This window comes from Phascolarctos cinereus, unplaced genomic scaffold, assembly GCF_003287225.1.
Source record: "Phascolarctos cinereus isolate Bilbo 61053 unplaced genomic scaffold, phaCin_HiC Scaffold_1;HRSCAF=81, whole genome shotgun sequence".
Classification (NCBI taxonomy): domain Eukaryota; kingdom Metazoa; phylum Chordata; class Mammalia; order Diprotodontia; family Phascolarctidae; genus Phascolarctos; species Phascolarctos cinereus.
Window position 1 is genome coordinate 119,914,967 of NW_027555514.1, and position 26,441 is coordinate 119,941,407.

General features: G+C 35.8%; 1 protein-coding gene and 1 pseudogene across 1 annotated transcript in view; one reads left to right on the forward strand and one right to left on the reverse strand.

The window, feature by feature from the left end:
* Nucleotides 1-26,441, forward strand: part of POT1 (protection of telomeres 1) — a 100,525-nt gene that overhangs the window by 26,378 nt on the left and 47,706 nt on the right. Inside the window, 1 exon segment of the mRNA XM_078153932.1 lies at nt 1,161-1,275. Within this exon segment, the coding sequence (XP_078010058.1) occupies nt 1,161-1,275 (115 nt within the window).
* Nucleotides 11,545-12,237, reverse strand: LOC110194166 (large ribosomal subunit protein eL13 pseudogene; annotated as a pseudogene).

The window sequence follows — 26,441 nt, forward strand, 5'->3', positions numbered from 1 at the left end:
TGACCTTCTTTGGACTTCAGTTTCCTAAACCATCAAACAAATAAGTTGAATTAAATAATCTCTAAAGTCTCTTCCAGTTCTTTGTTTCTATTTGTTATCTAACTTTAAATTTAGAGAAGAAAAGTAGTGATAAATAGAATAATTTTGACCAGAGAAAAGTGTAGTCAGTGAAAGTATTTTGAAGGACAGAAAATAATATTATTCTGTGTTGTCTTTGACTTTAGTGCCTTCTCAAAGTTAGCGTTTATTTAAAATTGTACTGTAATACCTATTTATCTGGCTGTCTACTATCTAACAGCTTCAGCTTTATGGAAAGACCAGAAACTCGGGAATAATTTAGAAGTAAATGAAGGAGTTTCTGAGCCAGATAAAAGTGTCTGTCATGAAATCCAGGTACCTTATTCCACAGGAAAGGCTTAGAACCACCTTTGTTTTCCTCAGGCATAGAGTCTATTGGATTTAACTATATACATAGTGCATTATTGTCTGGTTATACTTACTGATCTTCAGTCCTCTAGATTCATTCAGATAATGGAGAATAACAAGAGATTGAAAATAGGCAGTTTGGGGTAGAGGTAGTAGGGTCGAAGAGTGTAGAGGGGGAAGGAGAAAAGGACATAATAGAGGGTAATAATAAATAAGTGTCTACAAAGTTAAGCTACTATGGTAGACTTCTGGGGATATGAAGAGAATAACAAAACAATCCCTGCCATCAAGGAGCTTATATGCTACTCTAAATATATGTACACATCTCAGTAAATAATGTATATGTACTAATACAAAGTGATTTCCAGCAGGATAGAGTGCTAATTACTAGGGGGATAGAAAAGGCTCTTATAGAAGACAGCACTTAAGTTGTTCTTTGATGATGAAGTAGGAAGTTGTTTGAGACATAGGTAAGGAGGGAGACCACCTGGACAAAGTATGGAGACAGGAGATGGAATGGACTAGAATAGAGACTGTTGAATGCATATTGGAAAGATTTAATTTTAAAAAAAGTTAAAATAAAATTTTAAAAGTTAGGCAAGTTAAATAGTTAAACTTCATTTATCTATAAAATATCCTTATGTCTAATTTCCCAACTATGACAGATTAATAAAAAACTTACTACATTGCTAAATGTATATATGAAAACAAGTTTTATATTTCTGTTTATGTAGAGTGTGACACCCAAGTATACATATACACCCCTGAATCAACTTAAGCATGGATCTATAGTCAACGTGTATGGTGCTGTGAAGTTCTTCAAGCCCCCTTATCGAAGCAGAGGAACTGGTTAGTATTTACAAAGTATGTTTGTGTTTTAAGTTTTTTAAGTGTTTGGTCTTTTTTATTGTTTTTTAGTTACATGGGTGTCTCTCATCATTTTAAATACTAGAGCAGAAGTCAGATTTGTGAATTACCATCCCAGTGTTCTAGTGACACCTTTTTTGAGTGACTAATCTTATTTACCAGAATTTGTTGGAAGTAGATATACAGAATTTAGAGGGTCTAAAAAAGAATAAATGAGAATGGATTAATAAGATTAAATTAATGAATTGGAAAGCAAGGATTACTCAACTTTATGGAAGTACTGACATGTTCATAGTACTACTATGCTGTGTGCTGCCAGTGGAATAGGTATTAAATATCTCTGCTCCTTGAAGCAATTTATTATAGCAAAGGATGTCAAAATGGACAGATGGACAAAAGGACAAAGAAAAATGAAAAAAGTTATAGAAAGTTGATGAAATACTCATGCTACAAAAGCCAAAAGCATGTTAATATTATGTAAGTGTTCATTTTTATCTTGTGGGATAATCTAGCCATTCACTCCTTTGGCTGTAGGAAGACTTTTATTTCCATGTTTTCAAGCTGACATAATATGCAGAGTTCTTTACCCCATAGCTTCTGTTTCTTTAAAGAGTAGGGGTGCATAGGGGCAAGAAGGAAATAGAGAGATGCTTTTTTTTTATCTCTTCTTTGGAACCAAGCTTGGTAATTATAATTTTATGTCATTCAGTTTCAGTTTTGTTTTTGATATTCTTTTCATTTGCATTATTATAGTCATCCTGCCTTTCATTTTCCTGACTCTGCTTACTTTACTTTGCATCAGTTTATATAAGGCTTCTCATGCTTTTTGCCTGGAATTTTTTTTGTTGTTTCGTTTTGACTAGGCAATGGGCTTAAGTGACTTGCCTAGGGTCACACAGCTAGTGAGTGTTGTATGTCTGAGGCCAGATTTGAACTCAGGTCCTCCTGAATCCGGGGCTGGACCACCCAGCTGCCCTGTTGCCTGGGATTTTTTTAAAGTAAAATGAACAGATATGTAAATGGCCTCTAAGGTCCTTTCCAGCTCTAGATCTATTATGCTTTGATTTAGGATTGTTTTGTTAGAGGTCACCTTCATTTCTCTATGTACTTATCCCATACTCAGAGCCCTAGCTACTGTAACAAAGAGTAAGAAAAATAAGAAACACAAATCAGTCAAAAACTAACCAACATCAGTTGAATCTGATAGCTTTTTCAATATTCTGTACTCATTATGACCTCACCTCTTCAAAGAAGGGAGAGAGGAAGGCACACTTTCTCTTCTCTATACCAATTGGTCATTCTGATTATGTAGTGTTCAGTTTTTGTTTCTCATTTACATTGTGGTAGTCATTGTGCAGTTTTGTTTTCTTGATTCAGCTTCACTTTGAATCAGTTCATGTAAATTTTTCATTATTGTATGTAAATCTTAAGAAGTGATTAGTAAAAAATGACAATTGGAAATATTTGAGGTTTTGTTTTTAAAATTTCAAAAGTAGTATCAGTTTTAAAGTTACATAAAAATTGACTCAGTTGCTTCCTAAACGTTTGCAAGTAAATTATTAAATTTAGGTTTGAAATGTTGTAGTACATAATCACACTTTCTCTGGACAGTTAACACAAAAAAGGATTTAGAGAAAATATGAGCCCCAAAGAATGAAAATGTGTGTGCCAGATATGTTCAAATATATGAAATCAGCTGGAGGAATTAAGAGCTAGTAATAGACCATCTGCTATTATAGAGATTAGGACATATGTTTAACAATTTTTTTTCTCCTGTGATCCATATTTAAATGAATATCATCAATTTCATTTGAACATATTCATTGATAACACTAAAAATATATCTTGAAACTCTAGCAAGAGTTTCTAAACTATCAATTTTCGGGTTTTATTGGTCATTTTTTTCTTTGTGTTGAAGGAAGTCATACTTTACCAGGAGTGAATACTACAGGAAAGTAAAACAAATAGCACTGATTTTTGTTTTTAGGAAAGTACCAACTTCATTAGAGCTACCATAGAGAAGTACCAGAATAAATGTACAGGAACAAACTGCAGCTGTGCCTATTTTCTATCATGCAAAGAAACATTATTTTCTATGCATCCAGCTACGTTTTAGATCATATCCAGATGTACAAATGAGGGAAAAGTTCATAAAAAAACTCTGATGCAGATTGAGGAAGAAAAAGGTATTTCTAAGATTTGTTCATTAAAATTTATTTTATAAAATGTATGTATTAAAGATGTGACAGATGAAAGTAGTTTTGTATAATTTAGCTTTCTCAACTGATTAATCTTAGTGCCTTTCATTACATACCAATTAGTAATAACCAATACATTATCTCTATCCTTTTTTGGTGAGTTTTCATAATTTCTTAAGTTCTAACTTGCATTAAAAAATTCGTCACTGTGAGAAATGTAGCCTTTATCCCTTTCCATGAAGAAGCTGTCTATTACAGTTAAAGGTGAGTTATCTACCATAAATTTGACATCATTTGGGGATAGGATCCTCAAAAAGTTAGGATAAGCTTTCATAAGAATCAAGGATATAAATAAGTAATATTTGGTAAAAGAGTTTATCATCAACAAAAAAGATTTTGTGAATGTATAATGGATTTATGTGCATCTGATATGCTATTATTCATATAAAAATATGTTTCAGCACTTCTCAGTTGTTACAGTAGCAGTTAAGATTTGTCATGAGTTTTCCACCTTCTTGTACTTGGTACCAGCCATATACATGTGTGAGACAGAAATCTAGGTCTAGATATACAGTCTGTTTCCATGGATGAACACCATTTGTCATGTTGTCTTTCATAATTTATTTTTTTTTGCATGTAGTTTATGTTTTCATTAAGCCAGAAATTTATAGATTATGTTTCTACTTTTTAAGAAGAAAAATCATTTCTCTGTTCCCACAGTAGTTTCTGTATAGCTATGTAACAAATGAGATACTTTGCAAGGAACTTCTGTTTGTAGTTCACAGTTGGTTTCTGTTTAAGTGTAACCCTTTGGCTTGCCCTTTCTCTTCGCAACATTCCGTCCAGAGCATGCATAGAAATCTAGGGAATTAGCACCTGAAAAGAAATAAAATTCTGTTCCTTTGGATTCTAATGAAGTGGACAGAGTCAGCCTAATGAGAATTTTTTAAAAAATTGATGCCTTTTGCACATCACAATAATTCCCTACTCTCTTTATAACTTCCCCAGTTAAAATAGTTAAAAAAGAGTGAAACAATAATCCTGTCAGTTTATGAAATACCTCCTAACTAAAAATTTAAAATTAGGTGAAGCTTATTTTGATGCCTTACAGATTTATGCTCTTCTCCTTTACTGGTGTTTCCTGTATTCTGTCCCCAAGGAATTGAATCATCTCAGGTTTGACTCTGGCTGCATAACTCCCTTCCTCCTTCTTTTGCCCTGCCCTCCCTGTATCCCCCATGCACACTTGTCACAACCTTCCCAAATCTACTACTGCCATCCTACAGTGCCCCACATGCCAACATTATTTCTGCATCCTCCTCTGTCCAGTCAAAACTCTTCACCCTTAGCAGTAGCATTTAGGAAAGGAGCTTAATTAAGCCACTTTACACTCTACTGAAAATGTAATATTTTGATATCCTGCTGGTTTTCTCCTCACTCCAAATGCCCATTCCAACAACTTCTAGGTGAAAAAAGGCCTTTTAAAAGTCTGACTTTCCTCTTGTTGCTTGTCTGCCTGGGAGACAGTGGGGACTGGGAAATCACTTGTTAAGCTAACATCTTCGTTAACTCTAGAATCGGTAGCTTTCTATTTTCCTAATAATGAGTACTTCCTAGTTACTGCTTACTACTGGAAGTTCTTCTGGTATAGACAGGCAAGAAAAAAGCCTACTACAAGTAGTGCCCTGCTTCCTTGCCTGAGTTACTTGACCACTAACAGGGTTTGAATGAAATGGAAGTCAACGACTCCATTCATTCTGATGAGGTAGAGGACCATTGGTCTCTCGGCCAGAGCCTCCTAAGATCCTTCAGGCCTCACCATCTGCCCTACCTCTATTTCCTGAAGTCTCCCTGCACTGTTATCTTGACAGTTTATGAAGCCTAAGGACCTCTGGAGTTTGCCATCCTCCCCCTCTCCATCCTTAGAACCTCCAAGCCTTTCCGTGTGCCTTACAGTTGAGCTTTATTTTATGTTTTCTTCAATTAGAGTCTGAGCTTCTTGAGAGTAGGGATTATTTATCCTTTTCTATTTGTATCATTAGGACTTAGCATAATACTTGGCACATCCTCCTTCTCCTTGTCCTCTTCCTCCTCCTGCTTAATAAATGCTTTTTCATTCATTCATTCAAAATTGACACATGGAATACATAGGAATTGTGGACCACTTGGCAGGTCTAGAGCTCATCTCTTGCTTTTTAGTCTAGTGCTCTTTACAGTATATACCACACAATCTGAGTAAATGGGGAAAAGCACATTGATGATCTGAACTGTAAATGATTCATTTATTAATTTCTTGAAAGTTAATTGGGTGCCACTTTAATTTTCACTCTACTGCAATGTCATCAAATTGAAAGATGTCCCCTTTTAATAATTCTTTTAAACTTAATGATACCTTATTTCTTTCTGGGAGGTAATGATTTTGTCATGAAAATGCTTATTTGAGCCACCTGGAAAATCGCACTTTGTTATAGTAATAAATATTGAAGATAGGCAAAACTTTACGCTTTTAAGAATAAGTTATTTTACTTATAATTATGACTAATTTGTAAGGCATATGGTATCATAATTATGTTGTCATTGATATATTGGTGACTAATTAGCTATTCCATCAGAAATACTTGTTTAGATGTCATTAATTAGAACCTTAAGCACTTCTGCCACTTGTGGCAGAATTTAAGTGTTTAGCGAGATCTTGTGCATTCATCAGAGCAATACTGTCTTTACTGATGCACTGATGTATCAGTTTTCCCACTTTTCCTCCCACATATGTCACTTTCCTTTTTTGTCATTTTTGCCAAATCGGATGGATGTGAGGTGGAACCTCGAGTTGTTTTAATTTGCATTTCTCTTCTTTAATTTGCATTAGTGGCTTCTCAAATATAACTCCCAGTTATTCTCCCTCTTCTTTTAAAAAACAAAAACACAAAACACTTTTCTCTTGGCTCCCATCATTTCCTAAGTGTCATCCTTTATCTCTCCCAACTTTTACTGCCACGCTTCTGTTAAGAATCTTGTATACGTACTGCCTCTAGTTCTGTACCACCATCTGCTTTTCAGTACCTTGAAGTCTGGCTTCATTGGTAGCTTGAATTTTTTCCTTAGAAAACTCCCTTTCATATCTTTTGACTATTTGTAAATTAGGGAATGACTTTTGTTCTTATGAATTTGAAATAATAATTATAATAATAATAACAGCTAACATTTATGTAGTACTTATTATGTGCCAGCCACTGTGCTAGTCACTTTACAAGTGTAATCTCAATTGATCCTTATAATGACCCTGACAAGTAAGTGTTGTTATTATCATCCACATTTTATAGTTGAGAAAACGGGCAAACATAGGTTAAGTGACTTGCCCAGGGTCACACAAGCTAGTAAGTGTCTGAGGCTGGATTTACATGTACATACATATAGATCTATAGAATGTACAGATAGATATAGATAGCTACATATCTGTGTGTCTGTAGAAGAAATAGATATAGATATACAATATATGCAGATAGGCATAGGTAGGTACATATTTCTCTATTTGCAGATGGATAGGTAAGTAGATACAGATGTATGAGATATATATTTTGTACATCTATATAGTAACTATCTAGGTATGGTGTAAGATGTTGGTTTCTTTCTAATTTCAGTCAAGTCTACTAATTAGTTAATGCAGGCTGTGGCATGAGATTATGATGAGAATGAGATAATAGAATGGTTAGGATTAGGGCTGTTGTTTTGTATATAATAAGATGGAAATTTTACTTGATTACCTTATAGGTAGCCTATAAACTTAAAGCTTTGATTCCTAATCTCTTCTGTATTCTCTTTATTCATGTTAGTGTACTCATTTAACTGTAGCTGTCTCTCTAGAACTTTTAATAATTTCACGAAATGGAAAAAAAAACTTTCTTTTTTTTTTTTTTTTACAATAAAGCCGTGCTTTCTTGGGGTTGTAGCAATGTGATTGTGTAAATTATTTAGTCAGTATATTTTGTTTTTCAGTCATTTCAATAATGTCTAACTCTTCATGACCCCATTTGAGATTTTCTTAGCAAAGGTAATGGAGTAGCCTGCCATTTCCTTCTCCAGCTCATTTTACAGATGAGGAAACTGAGGCAAACAGGGTGAAATGACTTGCCCTAAGTCCCACAGCTAATGAGTGTCTGCGGCCAGATTTTAACTTAGGAAGATGAGTCTTTCTGACTCCAGGCCCAGTATTCTATACATTGTACCACCTACCTTCCCTTAATCAGTTATAGGGTTCCTTAATAGTTAAATGGAAATCATAATATTTGCCTGCCTCCCTTGGATCTTCTGTGGCTTAATTGATTGATATGAAAGTTTTAGAAAACTGTTTAAATATGCTAAATGCAAATAAAAGCCAAAGTACTATTATTTCTAATCCAGTATGTTTTTTTTCTTGCAGCTTTGGTGAGGGTATGATTAATCACTCAAGATAGATTTCATGGGTGACTCAACCCATTTTCTCAATTTAAATGACTCTTGTGAGTCATGAATTTTTTCCCCTCTTTCTCTGAATGATTAATTTTACTTCTATCTTAAAGTAATCCCCTTTGGAGGGGTTTTTAGAGGAAATAAAATTAGGGGGAAAAGTTGAGAAACATTATACCAATTTATATGTGTGTATGAGTAAAGTTAAGAAACACAGTTTTATGATTTTTCTTAGATCAACTAGATGGTGAAAAAAATCAAACTGAATTTAAAAAGATTTAATAAATTTTAACCCAGTTAAAAAAATCATTTCTTGATTTTATACATTCCTCCAAATTGTGGAGGGCTTTAAAAATGCCAGGCAGAGAAATTTCTATCTGGGCTGAGCTTTTGGCCTCTCATATCTTTCAGGTATTTTCCTGGGAGTGGGGTATTGAGAATTAGGTTCTTCTAGTTTCTCAAGGACAGCTCAGGTTGGGGAACTGCAGACTTGCAGTGCTCCCAAAATGGTATGATTCAGGGCAAAATCTGATCCCTGTTACTCTTGTCTGAGGTCTGCAAGTTCCTGGATTTGAGTCATGTAACATTCCTGTTGGTTTACCACTGATTAGAAGTTCCCAGTAGACTCCTATTAGACTTGGTTACTATCAGTCAGATAGAGTGGTCTCTAGGTTCAGAGCAAGTCACACTTGGGTCTTGAATTCCTGCCCTGGATATTCCACTGTAGCCTTCAGACTGGGCTGGAAACACCACTTCATTTCTGGGGTTGGAGCCATATGGCTACTACTTGCTCTTGAACTTGTTACTTGGTCTAAACAGTTTATGCCCTGAAACTGCTCCTCATCCTGGATAGCCACTCGTAGACCTAAGTCCCTTCCTCAGTCCACTCTATATCTGTGACTTGGGACTTGGTAGTGTAGGGCATGGCATCTACTTGATGCCTGTTTCTGCATCTGCACACGGTTGGGATCCCCTTTGTGCTTCTTGGATCTCTTCTTGCTCTATTGCACAACTTGGTCCTCTTATGATTCCTCTTCTTTAGCGTGTTCAATCTGGCACATATGCCTGACAAAAACCATTTCCTAGTGTCCAGAGACTGCTCTCTGTCTCTGACCTCTGCTAGAAATATTAATCACTTTACTGATTAGAACTTGGTCTGGTGCTTTTTCTCGGTCTTTATGGAGGAGTTTGTGTGAGGGGGAATTTGACTATTCTTCTTGACATAGAAATATTAACAGGTTGTTTTCCAGTACCTGGAATTTTATGGTTCTGATTTTGAATACTTTAGTACATTTTTAATGGTAAGTAAAACTCAAAAGTAGAAAACTTGTAAGTAAAATAAATAGTTAATAATAAGAAATCCCATGGTACTTATTGTGCTATACAATCTACATATAGCGCATTCAAGCATCTGTTTAACCATATGCTACCAGTAGTTCTTGAATGCTTGTGTCTCTTAAATTGATTCCCTTATTAGAAATTACTATTAAACTGCATTGAACACCAGTAGCTTAAATCTTCATGGCTTTTATCTCTTATGGAATCCTTTCAAAGTGTTCACTAAGTTCTATATATTTTGTAAATCATTTAAATAATACATACCACTTTAATACAAGGCACTTTGCATACATATTGCTATTACTTTGATAAAAAAATTAATTCTTGAAAGAGTAATATTCTGTAAAGATATTACCTCAGTGCAGTTGTATTTCTTACTGCTGAATTTTAGGAATAGATTTAGGGGAAAAAAGATATGGTGTTATTAGCCTTTTATTTCTATTTATCTCTTTGCTTCTAGTGATTTTTAAATATTTTAAATGTATCTATCTAGTTCTATTAACTGAAAAAAATTGTTAAGCTAAAGATAAAAAAAGAAATAATATTAGGCCATTCATCATAAGTGGTAATATTGGGACACAACTTTTTCTTGCCACGGTTTAAAAACAAAACTTTTGGCTGTAGGGATTAGCCTAAACTTGACAAAATAAGGAAAATTAAATTTTGCATTAAAAGTGAAAACAGATAATTTATTATTTTTTCTGCCTTTGAAACTTTCAGTGATTTTACAAAGATATCATACTACTTTATACTTAAGTCACTAAAATTTGAGAAGGGCTTTAGAGTCACTGATTGGTTTTGATGTATCCCTAGAGCGAGTTTAGAAGGACATTCATTTTGCAGATGGAAAAATTAATGAATGGTACCTAAATAAAAATTTATCTGGCCAGTATATATTATTTGATTTCTGATTTTCTTTTTTATTTTGAATTTTGTAAAATCAACATGCACTTTTTACTGTAAAAAGAACAGAAAAACAGTACTGAATATGACACTCAACCACTTTATGGATAGTGTATTTTTAAAAAATTGTGTATTTCACTTTTTTCATTAACAAATATATTTTCAAAAACAGAACTCTGTGCGACACTCAACCACTTTATGTACGTTACATTTTTTAAAAATTATGTATTTTGGACTCTTCTGCCTGTTGCCCTGGAAGGGTGATGTGGCTGGAGATAGTGGAGGTCTCACTGTGACGAAGAATCTAAGGCCCAGGGAAAAGAAGGGTCCTTTTATACAGCCTAATGTCATACAGCTAATAAGTGTCAGAGTTTGCCATTTTCAACTTTCAGAGCCTACTGACAGTAATCTTGCTGCTTATGTGTACCTGTGCATATATCCGATCCTTGGCTCCTAGCCTCTTGGATGAAAATAAAACTGGACTGTTGGGTATATTTTGGAAGTGTGCCAGAATTGATGAACAAAACAGTCCCAATATAGCAGTATGCTTTATAGTAATGGCTTCCCAGCATCTTGTTCATCCTGTGGCTGGAAAATGCCAGAATTTAATTGCTGTCAGATTTCTATAGATAAAGAACTTGCCTACAGAAAACAATGCGAAGAGTGATTATTGACCCTTTCAGCTGTGTACCTACCTTGACTGAAAGACTCCTGGTTGCTATTCTCAATTATATGTGTTAATGGACCAAGGTTGTTCTCTATAAATAACTGAGATGCAACGCTTAATACCAGAATGGACTGATGTGTAATAATTGACTTATAGTTCTGCCACTACAATGACATTCTGCAAATGTCATTCTTTTATGTCACCTGTTGATCTACTGAACGTATTTCTGTTGCATTCAGTAGAAAGCAAACTTGCAAATAATTGCTCAAGTTCCTTTCTGTATGATTCGAGGAAAAAATTGTATCCTTATATGAGAACATTTCTATTACGAACTTTTTTTATTTGAGAAAAGTGGTTGGATATTATGCAAAGATTCATAAAAATTGCATTTGTATCTAATAATGCTTTAAACATGTTTTCCCCGGCCAACTCAATTTGTACTGAGTTTTATCTGTAGCTTACTATATTTTTCAACTTTATGAACTCAGTCTGTGCAGTACACATACAGAGAAATTGCTAAGATTGTATGTGAGTGTTACAAGAAAAGTATTGTTTTCAGATCCCATTACAAAAAAAAATGAATTCTTACAGATTTTCTCAGTTAAAGCAAAGAATTATAAGAAAAGTTTACTAGGGTATTTCCCCTTGAAATCTGGATCTACGTGTGTGTGTGTTTTTTTATTTCATATTATTTTATGGAAAGTTCTCAGAGGGTGTTCACTTTTTCTTCTCCACATCTTGCTCTGCAGCCTCCTTGGCTCATTTTGCCCGGATTCCAAAGAGACGGGCATTGGCCTGGAACATTCGAAGACTAGCATACGCCTTAAAATTCTTCTCGTCTTCAGTGATGACTCGAGCTTTTTCTTTCTTGTAGACATTTCTGATGGGCATAACTGGTCCCGTAAGTTGGGTTGCCAACTTGAGCTCTTCAGCAGAGCTATCTCCCTTCTTGGGTGCAGATGGTTTCCTTGGGAAGAGGATCAGTTTGGAACAGTATTCTTTCAGCTGCTGCACATTTGCCTGGAGAGACTCTGTAGACTTATTTCAGCGATGAGGGTCCACAGAGATACCAATGGTCCGTGCCACTTTTTTATGGATACCAGCCACCCTAAGCTCTTCCAAGCTGAATCCTCTACCAGCACATACTTTGGTGTGGTATCGGACAGTAGGGCACCTCACAAAGGGCCGGATAGGACCAGAGGCAGGGCGAGGAGCAATTCTGCATGCTTTTGCTTGACGGGCCTTTCGCCTTCTGATCTTCCTGGCTGGCTGGTTAAACCATGTGGCAACTCGTCTTTGCCAGTCTTTGTGGAAATGGGGCTTCAGAATCATGCCATTTCGGCTGGGCGCCATGGCTGCTTAGAGCCCTCCTCACAGGCACCTCAGCCGATCGGAAAGGCTCTACACGTGTTTTAAGCTTTTATTCAAATACCTGCTGCTAAAGAAAAAACATTTTAAAGATGAAGTGAACATAGTTAGAACATTTGTAAAATGATGGTTCCTGTGTTTCATTGATTTGATCTCAAGTCTTTAATAATGAAACAGTTATTTTCATTCCCATAAATTCAAACTGTATTAAAAAAAAAGTCTTTGAAAACAGATCAGTTGATACAAACAAATGATTTTTTTTGACAACTTGATCTGGCATCTTTTAGATGTCTCAAGATATATAACTAGTATAGGCAGGTATTGAGCTCTATCAAATCTACTAATTTAGTATTCTCTATTCTTAAAAATATTTGATACCAATCACCCTCAGATTGAACAAAAGAATAACATCAGTAACTTTTAAAACAAATTATAAAAGTGCAATTTATGTACTCTGCAATAGGGCAGTTATTTTTATGGGTCTTCAAGGAGAGAGCAAAAAAGGAAATTTTCATGATTGGGTACGCTTAAAATTTCTTTGTTTCAATGGAAATTCACTCAGTTTAAAAGTAGAGTTCAAAATTTGTGAAACATTTATAGCAGGTTGTAGACCAACTTAATAAAATTCTTGCTCAAATACTGGTGTGGACATATGTATAAATGAACTCATTGAGCATTAATTGACTTCCACCATTTGAAACTCTTGTTGCCCAGTTGTTTGGTCTAGATCTGTACTATGTATCCAGTGAAATAATGAATCTCAAATCTGAGAAGGGCCATAGAGAGCATTTAAAATACTTTCTTATTTATGACTTAAAAATCTGTGAAAATTGTATCAGAATACTTTTACTAAATTAAAAATTGTGCTCTGTAGAAAATCTTAGTCACTCTTTTCAGCCATTCTGCTCAACAAAAAGTGAAAAAACTTGTGTTTCTTTTTTTTGCTACATCCAGAACCAGTCTGAAAATTTCTCATTTATAGAGTATTATTTTCTTTTGTTTTCCATTTTTAAGTTAATTTTCAAGGGGGAAGAAAGTCATGAAAATAAAATTTCTTATAAAAAATTTTTAAAAATTATACATTTTTCATTTTTTCCTCTTCTCATTTCTCTCTATTAAAAAAAAGACAGAAAATTAAAACCCTTGTAGTAAATATGCATAGCCCATCAAAATAAATTCTCACATTCTTCATGTCTAAAAATTTATGTCTTATTCTACACTTATCTCTCTACAAAGAAATTGGAAGCATGCTTCATTTTCAGTCTTCTGAGGTAATGACTGTAATTAGCATTTGTCAGAATTCTTAAATCTTTAAAAGTTGTTGTCTTCTACATTAATTTAGTAATTGTAAAATTTTGTTCCCCTTATTTTCATCACTAAATTCTATATAAATCCATACAGATCCATCCAAGTTTTTCTAAATCCAGCACTTTTCTCACTCTATTCCATTCATATACCATAATTTGGTTCATCTGTCCTTCAATATGAACCATTTACCCTCCTTCACCTCCTTAGAAGACATGCCTAGCAGTGATAGTGTTGGGTCAAAGGGTGTATATTGTTAGTTCTTTTTTAGATATAGTCACAAATTTCTTTCTTGAATGATTAGGCCAATTCACAGTTCCGAATACAGTGCATTTGTGTTCCTGCCTTCCCATACCCCATCCAAAAATTGCCATTTACCTTTCTTATCATCATTGCCAATCAGGTAAATGTTGGGTGGAGCCATTTATTCCTATGCTTTTTCAGATTTTATTCTTTTGAAAATTGCCTGTTCATGTTCTTTAACCATTTATCTATTGGAGAAGTCCTTATGTTCTTATATAAGTATCAATTGTATATATCTCAAATATTAGACTTTAATCAGAAAAAAAATTATGTAAATCAAAATTGCTAATTTTATCTTTCTCCTTCATTTATAGGTATAAAAGTTATATTTATTCCTTCTGTTATGTTTATGAGATGATTTTTTGCATTTCCAAATGTCTTATGGTTGATACAAGCAGATTGCATGTAGAATGTTTCTAGTGATGACCTACTTTTGCCTTGCAACTCTGAGGTCTATAAGGAAGTTAAAATAGTTGATTCCCCACTTTTTTTTGGCAGTTTATTTAGTATTTTATTTTTCTCAATTGCATGTAAATACAATTTTTAACATTTGTTTTTATTTTAATTGTTGAATTCCAAATTTTCTCTCTCTTTCCCCTGTCTTCTCATTGAGAAGGCAGCAATTTGACATAGGTTATACATATACAATTAGTACAAAACATATATCCATATTAGTCATGTGAAAGAAAGCACAGACCAAAACAAAAAAGAAAGAAAAGGAAAGTTTAAAAAAGTATGCTTCAATTTGCATTTAGATTCCACCAGTTCTTCTTGAGAGGTGGATAACATTTTTCATCATAAGCCCTTTGGAATCGTCTTGGGTTGCTGAGAATAGCTAAGTCATTCACAGTTAATCATCATATACTATTGCTGTTACTGTATACAGTGTTTTCCTGGTTCTGCTCATTTCATTTTGCGTCAGCTTATATAAGTCTTTACAGGTTTTGCTGAGAGCATCCTGCTCATTTCTTATACCACAGTAGTATTTCATCAAATCGTATATAGCCAATTCCCTAATTGATGGTCACCTTCCCCATCTTCCCCTTCAATATATAAGCTCTTTCACAAAGCCTCTTTTATGTGAGATATTTTACCCAATTCTGTCTCTTGGTTGATTCTTCTTTCTCACCTAATGATGATAAAGTTCTTTTTTTTTAAATTTATTTTATTTTGATTTATTAACAATCACTTCCATATGCTTTTGAGTTTAAATTTTTTCTCCCCCTTCCTCCACACCACCCTTCCCAAGATGGCACACAATCTGATATATGCTATCCATTTACATTCCTATTAAACATATTTTCACATTAGTGATGTTCTAAGTAAAAAATAAAACCAATAGGAGGAACCATCAGAAAGAGGAAAGAAAGATAGCAATTCAACTTCCATAGTTCTTTCTTTTGGCTGTGGATAGCATTTTCCATCATGAAGCCTCTGGAGATGTCTTAAATCCTTGTATTGCTGAGAATGATTAAGTTTATCAATATTAGTCATCGCACAATGTGGCTGTTACTGTGTATGACGTTCTCTTGGTTCTACTCACTTCACTCAGCATCAGACCATGCACGTCTTTCTAGGTTTTACTCAAGTCAGCCTGTTCATCATTTCTTATAGCACAATAGTATTCTATTACATTCATATACCAGAACTTGCTCAACCATTTCCCCAATTGATGGGCATCCTCTCAATTTCCAGTTCTTTGCCACCACAAAAAGAGCTGTTATGGATATTTTTGCACATGTGGGTCCTTTTCCCGTTTGTTTGATCTCTTTGGGTTACAGCCCTAGAAGTGCTATTGCTGGATCAAAGGGTATGCACATTTTTGTAGCCCATTGGGCATAGTTCCAAATTGTTCTCCAAAATGGTTGGATCATTTCACAACTCCACCAGCAATGTATTAGTGTTCCAATTTTCCCACATCTTCTCCAACATTTATCATTTTCCTGTTTTGTCATGTTGGCCAATCTGATAGGTGTGATGTGGTACCTCAGAGTTGTTTTGATTTGCATTTCTCTAATCAATAATGATTTAGAGCATTTTTTCATGTGACTATAGAAATGATGAAGTTCTTAAGAGTTACAAGTATCATCTTCCCATGTAGGAATGTAAACAGTTTACCCTTATTGAATCCCTTATGGCTTTTCTTTCCTGTTTACCTTATGCTTCTCTTGAGTCTTGTATCTGAAAGTCAGATTTTCTATTCAGCTCTGGGCTTTTCATCAGGAATGCTTAAAAGTCCTCTTTTTTTTTTCTTTTTGGTTAGGCAATGGGATTAAGTGACTTGCCCAGGGTCACACAGCTAGTAAGTGTTATATGTCTGAGGCCAGATTTGAACTCAGGTCCTCCTGAATCTAGGGGTGGTTCTGTATCCACTACACCACCTAGCTGCCCCCATCCTCTATTTTTTGTAAATTTTTATTTATTTATTTTTAAAGTCCTCTGTTTTTTCCCCTGAAAGATTATACTTAGTTTTGTTGGGTAGACGATTCTTAGTTGTAATCCTAGATCCTTCTGAAGTATCTTATTTGAAGCTCTCTAATCCTTTAATGTAGAAGCCGCTAAATCTTGTGTTATTCTGACTGTGGCACCTTGATATTTGTATTGTTTTTTTCTGACTGCTTGCAGTACTTTTTCCTTGACCTGGGAGCTCATGAATTTGGCTATGATATTCCTGGAAGTTTTTAATTTGAGGATCTCTTTAAGGAATGATTGGTGAATTCTTTCAATTTCTATATTACCCTCTGGTTCTAGAATATCAGGGCAGTTTTCTTTTATAATTTCTTGAAAGATGATGTGTAGGCTCTTTTTTTGATCATGGCTTTCAGGAAGTCCAGTAATTCTTCAGTTATCTCTCCTGCATCTCTTTTTTGGGTAATTAGTTTTCCAATGAGATATCTCACATTTTCTTCTCTTTTTTTCATTCTTTCAATTTTATTTGTTTCTTGATATCTCCTAGAGTCATTAGCTTCCACTTGTCCAATTCTAATTTTTAAGGAATTATTTTCTTCAGTGAACTTTTGTACCTCATTTTTTGTTTGGCTCATTCTACTTTTTAAGGAGTTCTTTTCTTCAGTGAAGATGTTATTTTGTTCAGCATTTTTTTGGTGCCTCCGTTACCAAGCGTTTGACTCCTTTTTCATGATTTTCTTGCATCACTTTCATTTTTTCCTCTTCCTCTTTTATTTGATTTTTTAAATCCTTTTTGAGCTCTTACAGAAATTATTTTTCAGTTCAAGACCAATTCACATTTGTCTTTGAGGCTTTGGATGTAGCAGTTTTGATTTTTATTGTCATCTTCTGAGTTTGTGTTTTTAATTTGCCAACTTTCTGCAGTCAGGTTGTTGTTTGATCATTTTTCCAGCCTGTTTCTTGACTTTTTTTTTAATTTGTTTCTTTAATCACTTTTCACTTGACTTTTAAGTTTATGTTGAAGTTGGATTTTGCTCCTGGGGTGGAGGGGGCACTGGCCCAAGCTTCAGGTTTTTTGTGCACTTGTTTTCAGAGCTAGTTACGGGGGTCTGTAAGTTTTAAGCTCTTCCAAGGTAATATCATCTAAGGAGAGGTGTGTTTAGCATCCTCCTGGCCTGTATTCTGGTCTGCGAACAACCACAAGTACTTTTCCACCCTGGAACTGTCACCAGAGTCTCCACTGTCCTGTGGCCACAAGGTCTGGTATGCTAGTGCTCCTCCTTGCCCTGGGACTGTGACCCTTTACTGCAATCCCAAACTACATATGGGTAGTGCAGCAGATTCCTTCCCTTAGTGCCAGCAAAGGGATCGTTGTAATCTCCTTCTGACCAGTTGTCTGACCCCCTTATCATCTGTGGGCTGAGAGCTCCAGAAGCCACTGCTGATGATTGATTCAGTAGCCCCCAAGGTCTGCTACTGGCTTCCTGGTATAGGGGCCTGGGGTCTTACTGCTTCCTTTCATTGGGAGTTGGGACCTTGCTTCTGGCTTGCACTAGGGCTCAAGGCCTCCCTAATAGCTTGTTGGGGGTGACCTGTACTGGACAATGCTCCACTCTCACCCCAATGTGATAGACCGTTCCTGCTGACCTTCTAAGTTATTTTGGGCTGGAAAATTCTTTCACCTCATTGGTGGGGAGGGAGGTTGCCGCTCCAGAATTTGTTTTGAGGTGTTATTTTAAAGTTTTTGGAGGTGAATTTGGAAGAGCTTAGCTGAGTCCCACCCTTTTCTCCATCATCTTGGCTCTGCCCTTTGTTAATACCTATTTTGAAAGTAAAATAGCAGTAATAAAATGGGTAAGGTTAGCCCTAAACTGTGACAGAATGTTCATCTCAATCTTGTAAGAGCATTTCTTGTGACTAGAAATTCTATAAGGCTATCATTGTTTTCTGAGTTCTCTAATTTACCAGACATGTATTAAGCACTTAACATTCATAGATCACTATTTTGAGAGTGCAGAGTTGTAAAATGATCTAATCTTTGCCTTCAGTGGGATATAGTATATAAATATAATATAGTTTATCATTTGATTAGTGTGTATGAGAAATTCAGTATTGATGGAGAAGAGTTTGAGAGAAGAAGAGGTAACTTTCAAGTATGATGGGAAGGAGAAGAGCTTCATTGAGTGGTGTCACCTTAGATGAGTCAAGAGGAATTTCATCTGGCAGGTATATGGAAAGAGTACTTTCTAGGTTTGGAGATGATCCACACAAATGCACACAGCCAGGACAAAACATGATAAGAATGGTAACAATCAGTATTTACTTTGCCTGAAACATAAACTATATAAAGAGCAGGGGTAGGAAATATGATAGAAAAGCATAGTTTGGAGCCAGGTGTTAGTAAGCCTTAAATGCCAGACTGGAGTGGTTGTATAGTTGCCACGTGGTTTTATCGGGGGCAGGGACACTGAAAGTCTTTGAGTAGATGAGGCAGCTTTACCTTCTTAATACCTCATAGAAATTCAAAGAAGCACAAATTTTAAATATACTTTTTAGAATCATTACAATAAAATTACAATCAATAAAAGGATCATTTAAGGATTCAGGCTTAAAATGGAAACTAAATAATGTGGAGTGTGAATTAAACAGTTCAAAAATAAATTGTACAAAAAAGTGTTTTTCAGACAAAATGGTCACAGTGAGATAGCGTAGCAGACTTTTGAAATGTGGTGAAAATAGAAAACTAGCATTTATTAAGCATTTATTTTGTGCCAGGCACCATTCTAAGCACTGGGGATACAAATACAAGCAAAAATGAACAGTCCTTGCCTTGTTCCAATGGGAAAAGACAACATATGAAAAAGGGAGTTAAAAAAGGGGGGAAGTAAGTAAGAAGGAAGATGGAGCCTGGCACAATGGAGGTCCCAGTATGAACTCACCAACAGTGAAAGGGGGTGGTCCTTGCATATGTATATATAAATATACACATATGTATAATTGTGGGAATTTATATTTGGAATGGAAAAATTAAAGATCCTAGTTATACTTTATTTGTTATTTTGACCTCCATTGATACTGTCTAAAACTTGTACCTTTCAATCAGGTACCTTAAAAAAATTCTCTTGGAATTTATGATAATGTGACCTGACCTGAGATAAAGGTTTAATTTTGTACTATTTATCTGAAAAGAGGGGCCAGGATTAGTAAAGTGAATAACAATGGCAGCAACAGTAATGGTAGTAGTTTAAACAAGATTTTAGGGATCATGGTTAATCTACTAATCAGAATATACCAATTTAAAGCATGTTAGCAAGATCTGTCTATGTGCATATAAAGAATATTCAGGTCAGAGTATTTATTGAACCAAGAGATGTAGTTATATCTACCTGTACCCTCTTCTCTAGTTCCTATTGCCCTGGATTACTGCTACCTCAATGAGCCAAGAAAGGATTGATTATATAAGCATGTTGATGAGAGTTTAAATTTATTTACATCTAGGTTTGCAGTTTGCATACATTTTGTATGTATAACATATAATTTCCTTTGTGTACATTATCTAGATTGGGTGTGTGTTAGACCACCAGATTTAGAGTTTGAATCCTAGTACTGCAGTTTACCATTCATCTAAGCTTGGTAAAGCCCTCTGAAGACATATTCCCTCAAGTATAGTGAGAGGTTTTGACTAGATTATATTGAAGGTCCCATCTAGCTCTGAATTTTTGATGGTGTGATCAGAGAGAAGGGTAGGAAGGACCAACACATCCTCAAATAGAAAAGATTAACGTTAAATGGTAGCTAACAACCCAGTGATTGGAAAATGACTGTCCCAATGTTTTTATTCTGAGCAGTGGTATCCTGTTACTCATCTCTTTCAGCTCTTTTAGAAGGTAAGCAAAAATGCAATTCTCAGTAGCAAAAGTGTAGGGGGTGGCTGAGGCAAGATGGCAGAGTAAAAGCAGTAACTTTCTTGAGCTGTCCCCAGACTCCTCCAAATACCTGTGAAAAATGACTCTAAACAAGTTCTAGAGCAGCAGAACCCACAAAAAGACAGAATGAAACAAATTTCCAGCCCAAGGTAACCTGGATGGTTGATGGGAAAGATCTGTTGCCCCAGGCTGGGAGAGGAGTGCAGGCAAAGACGAGGCCTCAACAAACCTGGAGTAGGCCTCAGGGACTGAATCACTGGCAGCTGTGGAGGTTTCCGGACTTCTCAACCCACAAATGCCAAAGAGAACTTAGAACGTCAGTAGGAAAGGTCTGTTGGACCTGGGTGACAGAGTAGTAGGGTCTGGCATCAGTTCTGATGCAGTCCCAAGATGGTGGTATGGCAGCTGCTTCTGGAGCTCTTGGCCCACAAAGGGTGTGGATCAAGCAGCTGATCAGAGGAGGATTGCAGGGATCTCTTTACTGATGCTGAGGCAGGATTCTCTTGCTTTGCCCAGGGTTGGATCTGGGTCACAGTCCTGAGTGGTGGTTCTGGGGCAAGGAGGAACACTGGCGAGGTGGAGCTTGTGGTACAGTGGAGAGGGAATTCTTCTCACAGTTCCAAGGAAGAAAAAAGTGTTGGTGGTCACTCAAAGACCAGAGCACAGGTCAGGAAAGAGTAAACACCACTCCTTTGATCATGGGACCTTGGAAGAACTGAAAATTTACATATCCCTAGAAGTTTCTTTGAAAACAGCTACACAAAACCCCTGAAGCTTGGGATAGTACACCCTCCACACTGGAAACAGAGCCCTACCTTAACAAAGAGTTAAAAAGTCAAGTAATTGGCTGAGAACATGAGCAAACAGCATAAAAAACCTGACTATAGAATCTTACTTTGGTGGCAAAGATCAAAACATACAACCAGAAGAAGACAACAAAGTCAAAGCTCCTACAACCAAAGCCTCCAAGAAAAATATGAATTGGTCTCAGGCAATGGAAGAGCTCAAAAAGAATTTTGAAAGGCAAATAAGAGAAATAGAGGAAAAAATTGGGAAGACAGATGAGAAAGATGCAAGAAAATCATGAAAAACGAGTCAACAGCTTGCTAAAGGAGACCCAAAAAAATACTGAAGAAAATAACACCTTAAAAAATACACTAACCCAACTGGCAAAAGAGGTCCAAAAATCCAATGAGGAGAAGAATGCCTTAAAAAGTAAAATTGGCAGAATGGAAAAGGAAGTCCAAAAGTTCACTGAAGAAAATAATTCCTTAAAAATTAGAATGGAGCAAATCTATGAGAAATCAAGAAATTATAAAACAAAACCAAAAGAATGAAAAAATAGAAGACAATGTGAAATATCTGATTGGAAAAACAACTGACCTGGAAAATAGATCCAGGAGAGATAATTTAAAAGTTATTGGACTACCTGAAAGCCACGATCAAAAAAAGAGCCTACACATCACCTTTCAAGAAATTATTGAGGAAAACTGCCCTGATATTCTAGAACCAGAGAGTAAAATAGAAATGGAAAGAATCCACCAATCACCTCCTGAAAGAAATCCCCAAAGGAAAACTCCTAAGAATATTGTAGCCAAATGCCAGTTCCCAGGTCAAGGAGAAAATATTACAAGCAGCCAGAAAGAAACAATTCAAGTATTGTGGAACACAGGATAACACAAGATTTAGTAGCTTCTACATTAAGAGACTGGAGGACTTGGAATGATATTTCCAGAGGTCAAAGGAGGTAGAATTAAAACCAAGATTCACCTACCCAGCAAAAATGAGTATAATCCTTCAGGGGAAAAAATGGATATTCAGTGATATAGAGGACTTTAAAGCATTCTTGATGGAAAGACCAGAGCTGAATAGAAAATTTGGCTGTCAAATATCAAGAAAAGCCTGAAAAGGTAAACAGGAAAGAGAAATCATTAGAGACTTTAAAGTTGAACTGTTTACATTCTTACATGGAAAGATAATATTCGTAACTCATGAAACCTTTGTCAGTATTAGGGTAGTTGGAGGGAATTTATATATAGACAGAGGGCACAGGGTGAGTTGAAGATGAAGGGGTGATATCTGGAGAATGAAATTAAGGGGTGAGAAAAGATTGTACTGGGAGAAGAAAGGGAGAGGTAGAATGAGGTAAATTATCTCACATAAAAGAGGCAAGAAAAAGCTTTTACAGTGGAGGGGAAGAAGAGGGAGGTGAGAGGGAATGAGTGAATCTTAGTGTCATCAGATTTGGCTTAAGGAGGGAATAACATACACACCCAATTAGTGTGTTAATCTATCTTACCCTAAAGGATAATAGGGGTTGAAGGGAATGGGGGAGTGGTAGTTTGATAGAAGGGAGGGCAGATTCGAGGAGGGGGTAATGAGAAAAAAAAAACACTTTTAAGGAGGGACAGGGTCAAAGGCGAGAATAGAATAAATGGCAGGTAGGATAGGATGGAGGGAAATATAGTTAGTCTTTTACAACATGACTATTATGGAAGTGTTTTGCATGACTACACATGTATAACCTATATCAAATTCTCAGTGAGGGTGGGTGGGGAGAGAGAAAGGGAGAGATTCTGCAACTCAAAGTTTTAAAAACGAATGTTAAAAATTGTTTTTACGTGCAACTGGAAAATAAGATGTACAGGCAATGGGGTATGGAAATCTGTCCTACCCTACAGGAAAATAGAAGGGAGGGCAGATTAGGGGAAAGGGGTATTCCAAATGCATACTTTCTTGGGGTGGAGTGGCAGGGGAGAGATGGGGAGAAAATTTGGAATTCAAAATCTTGTGGAAATGAATGTTGAGAACTAAAATTAATTTTTAAAAATTATTGTAAAAAAAGTGTTAGAGGCTGGTGAGCTGGTAAGGAGTACTAACAAGTGTGAATAAGAGTATCCGTCTTATTTGCTTAAAGACTATGAAAGGTCTCTTTAGCTAAGAAGAGAACAGTGGCTCACTGAAAAACTATCTGCAAGGACTTTTGAGATAAACTCAGCTGGGTACAACCCCAAACTGGCATTATAAGAAAGAATTTATTATTCCTTGAACAGTTATTTCTACTCAATTCTTGGGGGTGATTAAGGACAAATTTAGTACTGATTGGTAGTAATTAGAGATTGTTGAGAAACATGCAAAATGATACATAGGCATTTGGGTTTATTTATTTAAATTTTGTTCACAATTTTACTTCATCCTTCTATTAGTGACTAGTAATTGCTCTTTTTTTTTTAACCTCTTCCCCCAGTAGAAAGAGTACAGTGGTATTGTCCTTTGTGCTTTAAAAAAAAGTTTAAATTATTCTTTCCTTTGGAAGCCAAATCAGTAACCTGGGCACTTAGCATACTACATTGAGCATCAGCTTACCAAATTTGCAGGTGTTATATGTGGTAAAAGCTTCGTGTGTACCAACTTTTAAAACCCATATCTAGTAATAATAGCTTAATATCTAACATTTACATGGCACTTTAGGATTTCATATATTATCTTGTTTGATTCTCACAATAATGTTACAAATTAAGGTGCTATTATTATCCTTATTTTATAGATGAGGCTAAGTGATGCATGTACCCACACAACTAATAAATGTCCAAGTACTTTACTCTCTCCACTTTGTTACTTAACCAAGTAAGGACACAGGTTACAGGAAGGTAAGGACACAGGTTACAGGAAGGTATCAGAAATGCCAGCTTATCTGATTGGTAAAGTACCAAATTAAAAGAATTTTTGCTATGCCAAGTATTGTTTAAATCATACTTTTAAAAATTCTTAACTTGAATAGATAAGATGTTTACCATCATGCAGTTTTGGGATCATGCTTTTCTACCCTCATCTTCTGCTTTTCTTTCTCTTAAAGCATTTTGTGCTTCTTTATTTCAGTATCAAATTAAATGGAGATAAGGTGATGATTTTAGTAGTTGGTCCTATTTTCCCTTTATGAATGAATTTTCACACTTAGAAAATAATTTGAATGAGAGATTTGACTCCTGGAAAGAAAACAAAATAGAACAGAAAAAAGAAGATTTTCAGTAAGAGGTTAGAATCCTAGTGAAAATGTAGTGTTTAAAAAAAGTATTGTCAAATGTATATTACCTGTTGAAAATAAGAATGGAATAGTACCAACATTTTTCTGCTACCATATAAAAGCAGATTTCTACCTAGAGAGAAAAACTTATTTGCAAGAAAATACCTTTGAGTTAGGCTAGTCCAAAGGAAAAACAAGGTCTTATGGGATTTCCCTTAATTTTTTCTGTTCTAACTAGGAGGAAAAAGTTGAAGTATTGGAGATGTCAAAATCACTGCATACAAAGTTGTTCTTTAATAAAATAAAAATTTTGTTTTTAAGCAGAGGATTAAGGTGTTAAAGTAAGCATTTAATTCAGGACTTGGAGCCTTCAGGGGAATGAACAGAATCCCAGGAAGACAGAATAAGTGTAGAAGTCCTCTTGCTTCTCGGCTTTTGAGAGCCAAAATAGCTTGCAGCTTGCTGTTCCCAAAGCTGTGTCTATAGGGATTCTCTGAGACCCTGAATCCTGCTAAAACACCAGTGACCTAGACAATAGAAGAAATACCAGGTAGGATCATATGTAACAAAACTGAGATTTTACTGCAGCTTATATCGGAAAAAGTCTTGGGGAAAGCTCAGATCAGGAAGTTAGCTCTGATAGTTGATTGAGTTAAGCGTGAATATCTAGAGGCCAGGTTTTAATGAGAAATAGTTATTAGAGGAGAGCAAGTATTCTCAATTAAAATGAACTCCTGCTTGTTTTCCTATCTAGTAAAAAAAGTAGCTAGAAGAAACACAGATAGGGTTGGGAACTCAGATGCATCTTTCACAGGAGCTGTATGTTCTTTTTAAGAATAATAGCTGCTTTTTTTTTCCCTCATGAAAAAATTAGGAAAGCAGGGAGAGAGGATGTCTGATTGCAGCTAAATTTTTGTTTCTTCATGCGACTGCTGAGACAATGCATTGAAAAACCATTTATGAAGTGCCTGCTCTGTCCATGGTGTTCAGTGCTGAGAAGTCAGAAAATGAATTAACCCCTGTCTTGATTGAGCTAATAATTTACCAAGGCAATATTATTCTTACAATATTAAGAACTAGTTAAGGCTTTGCTTAACCTGATTAGGTAAGTTAGTATAGTATAGTTAGGGGTTTGGAATCAGTGTTGTATACGGATTACAGTCAATGCTGTAAAGACTGTATGTAAAGGCTAGAACTTTATATGCACCTAACAAAAACTAAAGTGATCCAGTGCGTGGTTGGAAATCAGACTATGCGAACAGTCCAGCTCTTTTAAAGACCTTCTCATGGTTCCACTAGCCTTCCTAGAAAAAGGACACTTTGGCTGGACCATAAGGTGGTCCAGTAAAATGAAGTAATTCATAATACTTTGGGATGGTGAGGGGAAGAGGAAGCATATTCCAGGGAAGGCTAAGCAGGGAAGATTTTAGGAATTCTAGGATTCTAAATTCTGGGAACTGAAAGCTGGCCGCTTGATCTGAAACAGAGTATATCAATAAGAAGAATGATGTGAGAAAGGCATTGTAAGGGGCATTAAATGCCAAATTGAAGAGCTTATATTTTATCTTAGGGAGAGTAAGAATATACTGAATATTCTTGAGCTGAGTAGTGATATTGTCAGACCTGCACTAAAGCACAAAAGATTGTTTAGTCTGTGTTTGAGAATATTAGAGAAAACAGTGAATGGAAGCAAGGAAACCAAGAAGCCATCAAAGTAATCTAGTCATGACGTAATGAATGCTTGGACTACAGTAGTAGCTGTGTTGGTGGAGATAAGAGGGAAGTTGAGAGAAATGTTATGACATAGGAATGTAAAGGACATGGCCACTAATTGGGTATGAGAGATAAGGGAGAATGAAGAATTGAAAATATCTCCTAGGTTGTAAAACTGAATGACTAGAAAGTTGATGAGATCACCAAATGAAAGGCTATAGAGTAAAGGAGAAGCTAGGATAGACCTTTGGGGACATTCACTGTTAGTGGGCATGACTTTGATGGAGATCCATTAAAGGAGGCTAAAGGAATGGTCAGACAAATAGGAGGAGAACCAGAAGAGAACAGTGTCCTGAAAACCTAGGGAAGAGAGAAAGGTGGTCAGTAATGTTAAATGCTGCAGAAAGGTCAGGAAGGATGGGGGTGGAGAAAAGGCCATTATGTTTGTCAATTAAGGGGTCACTGGTAACTCTGGAGAGAGCAGTTTTAGTTGTTTCATGAGGTCTGAAGTCAAGACTGCAAAAGACATAGGAGAGAGTGAGTAGAAAAGC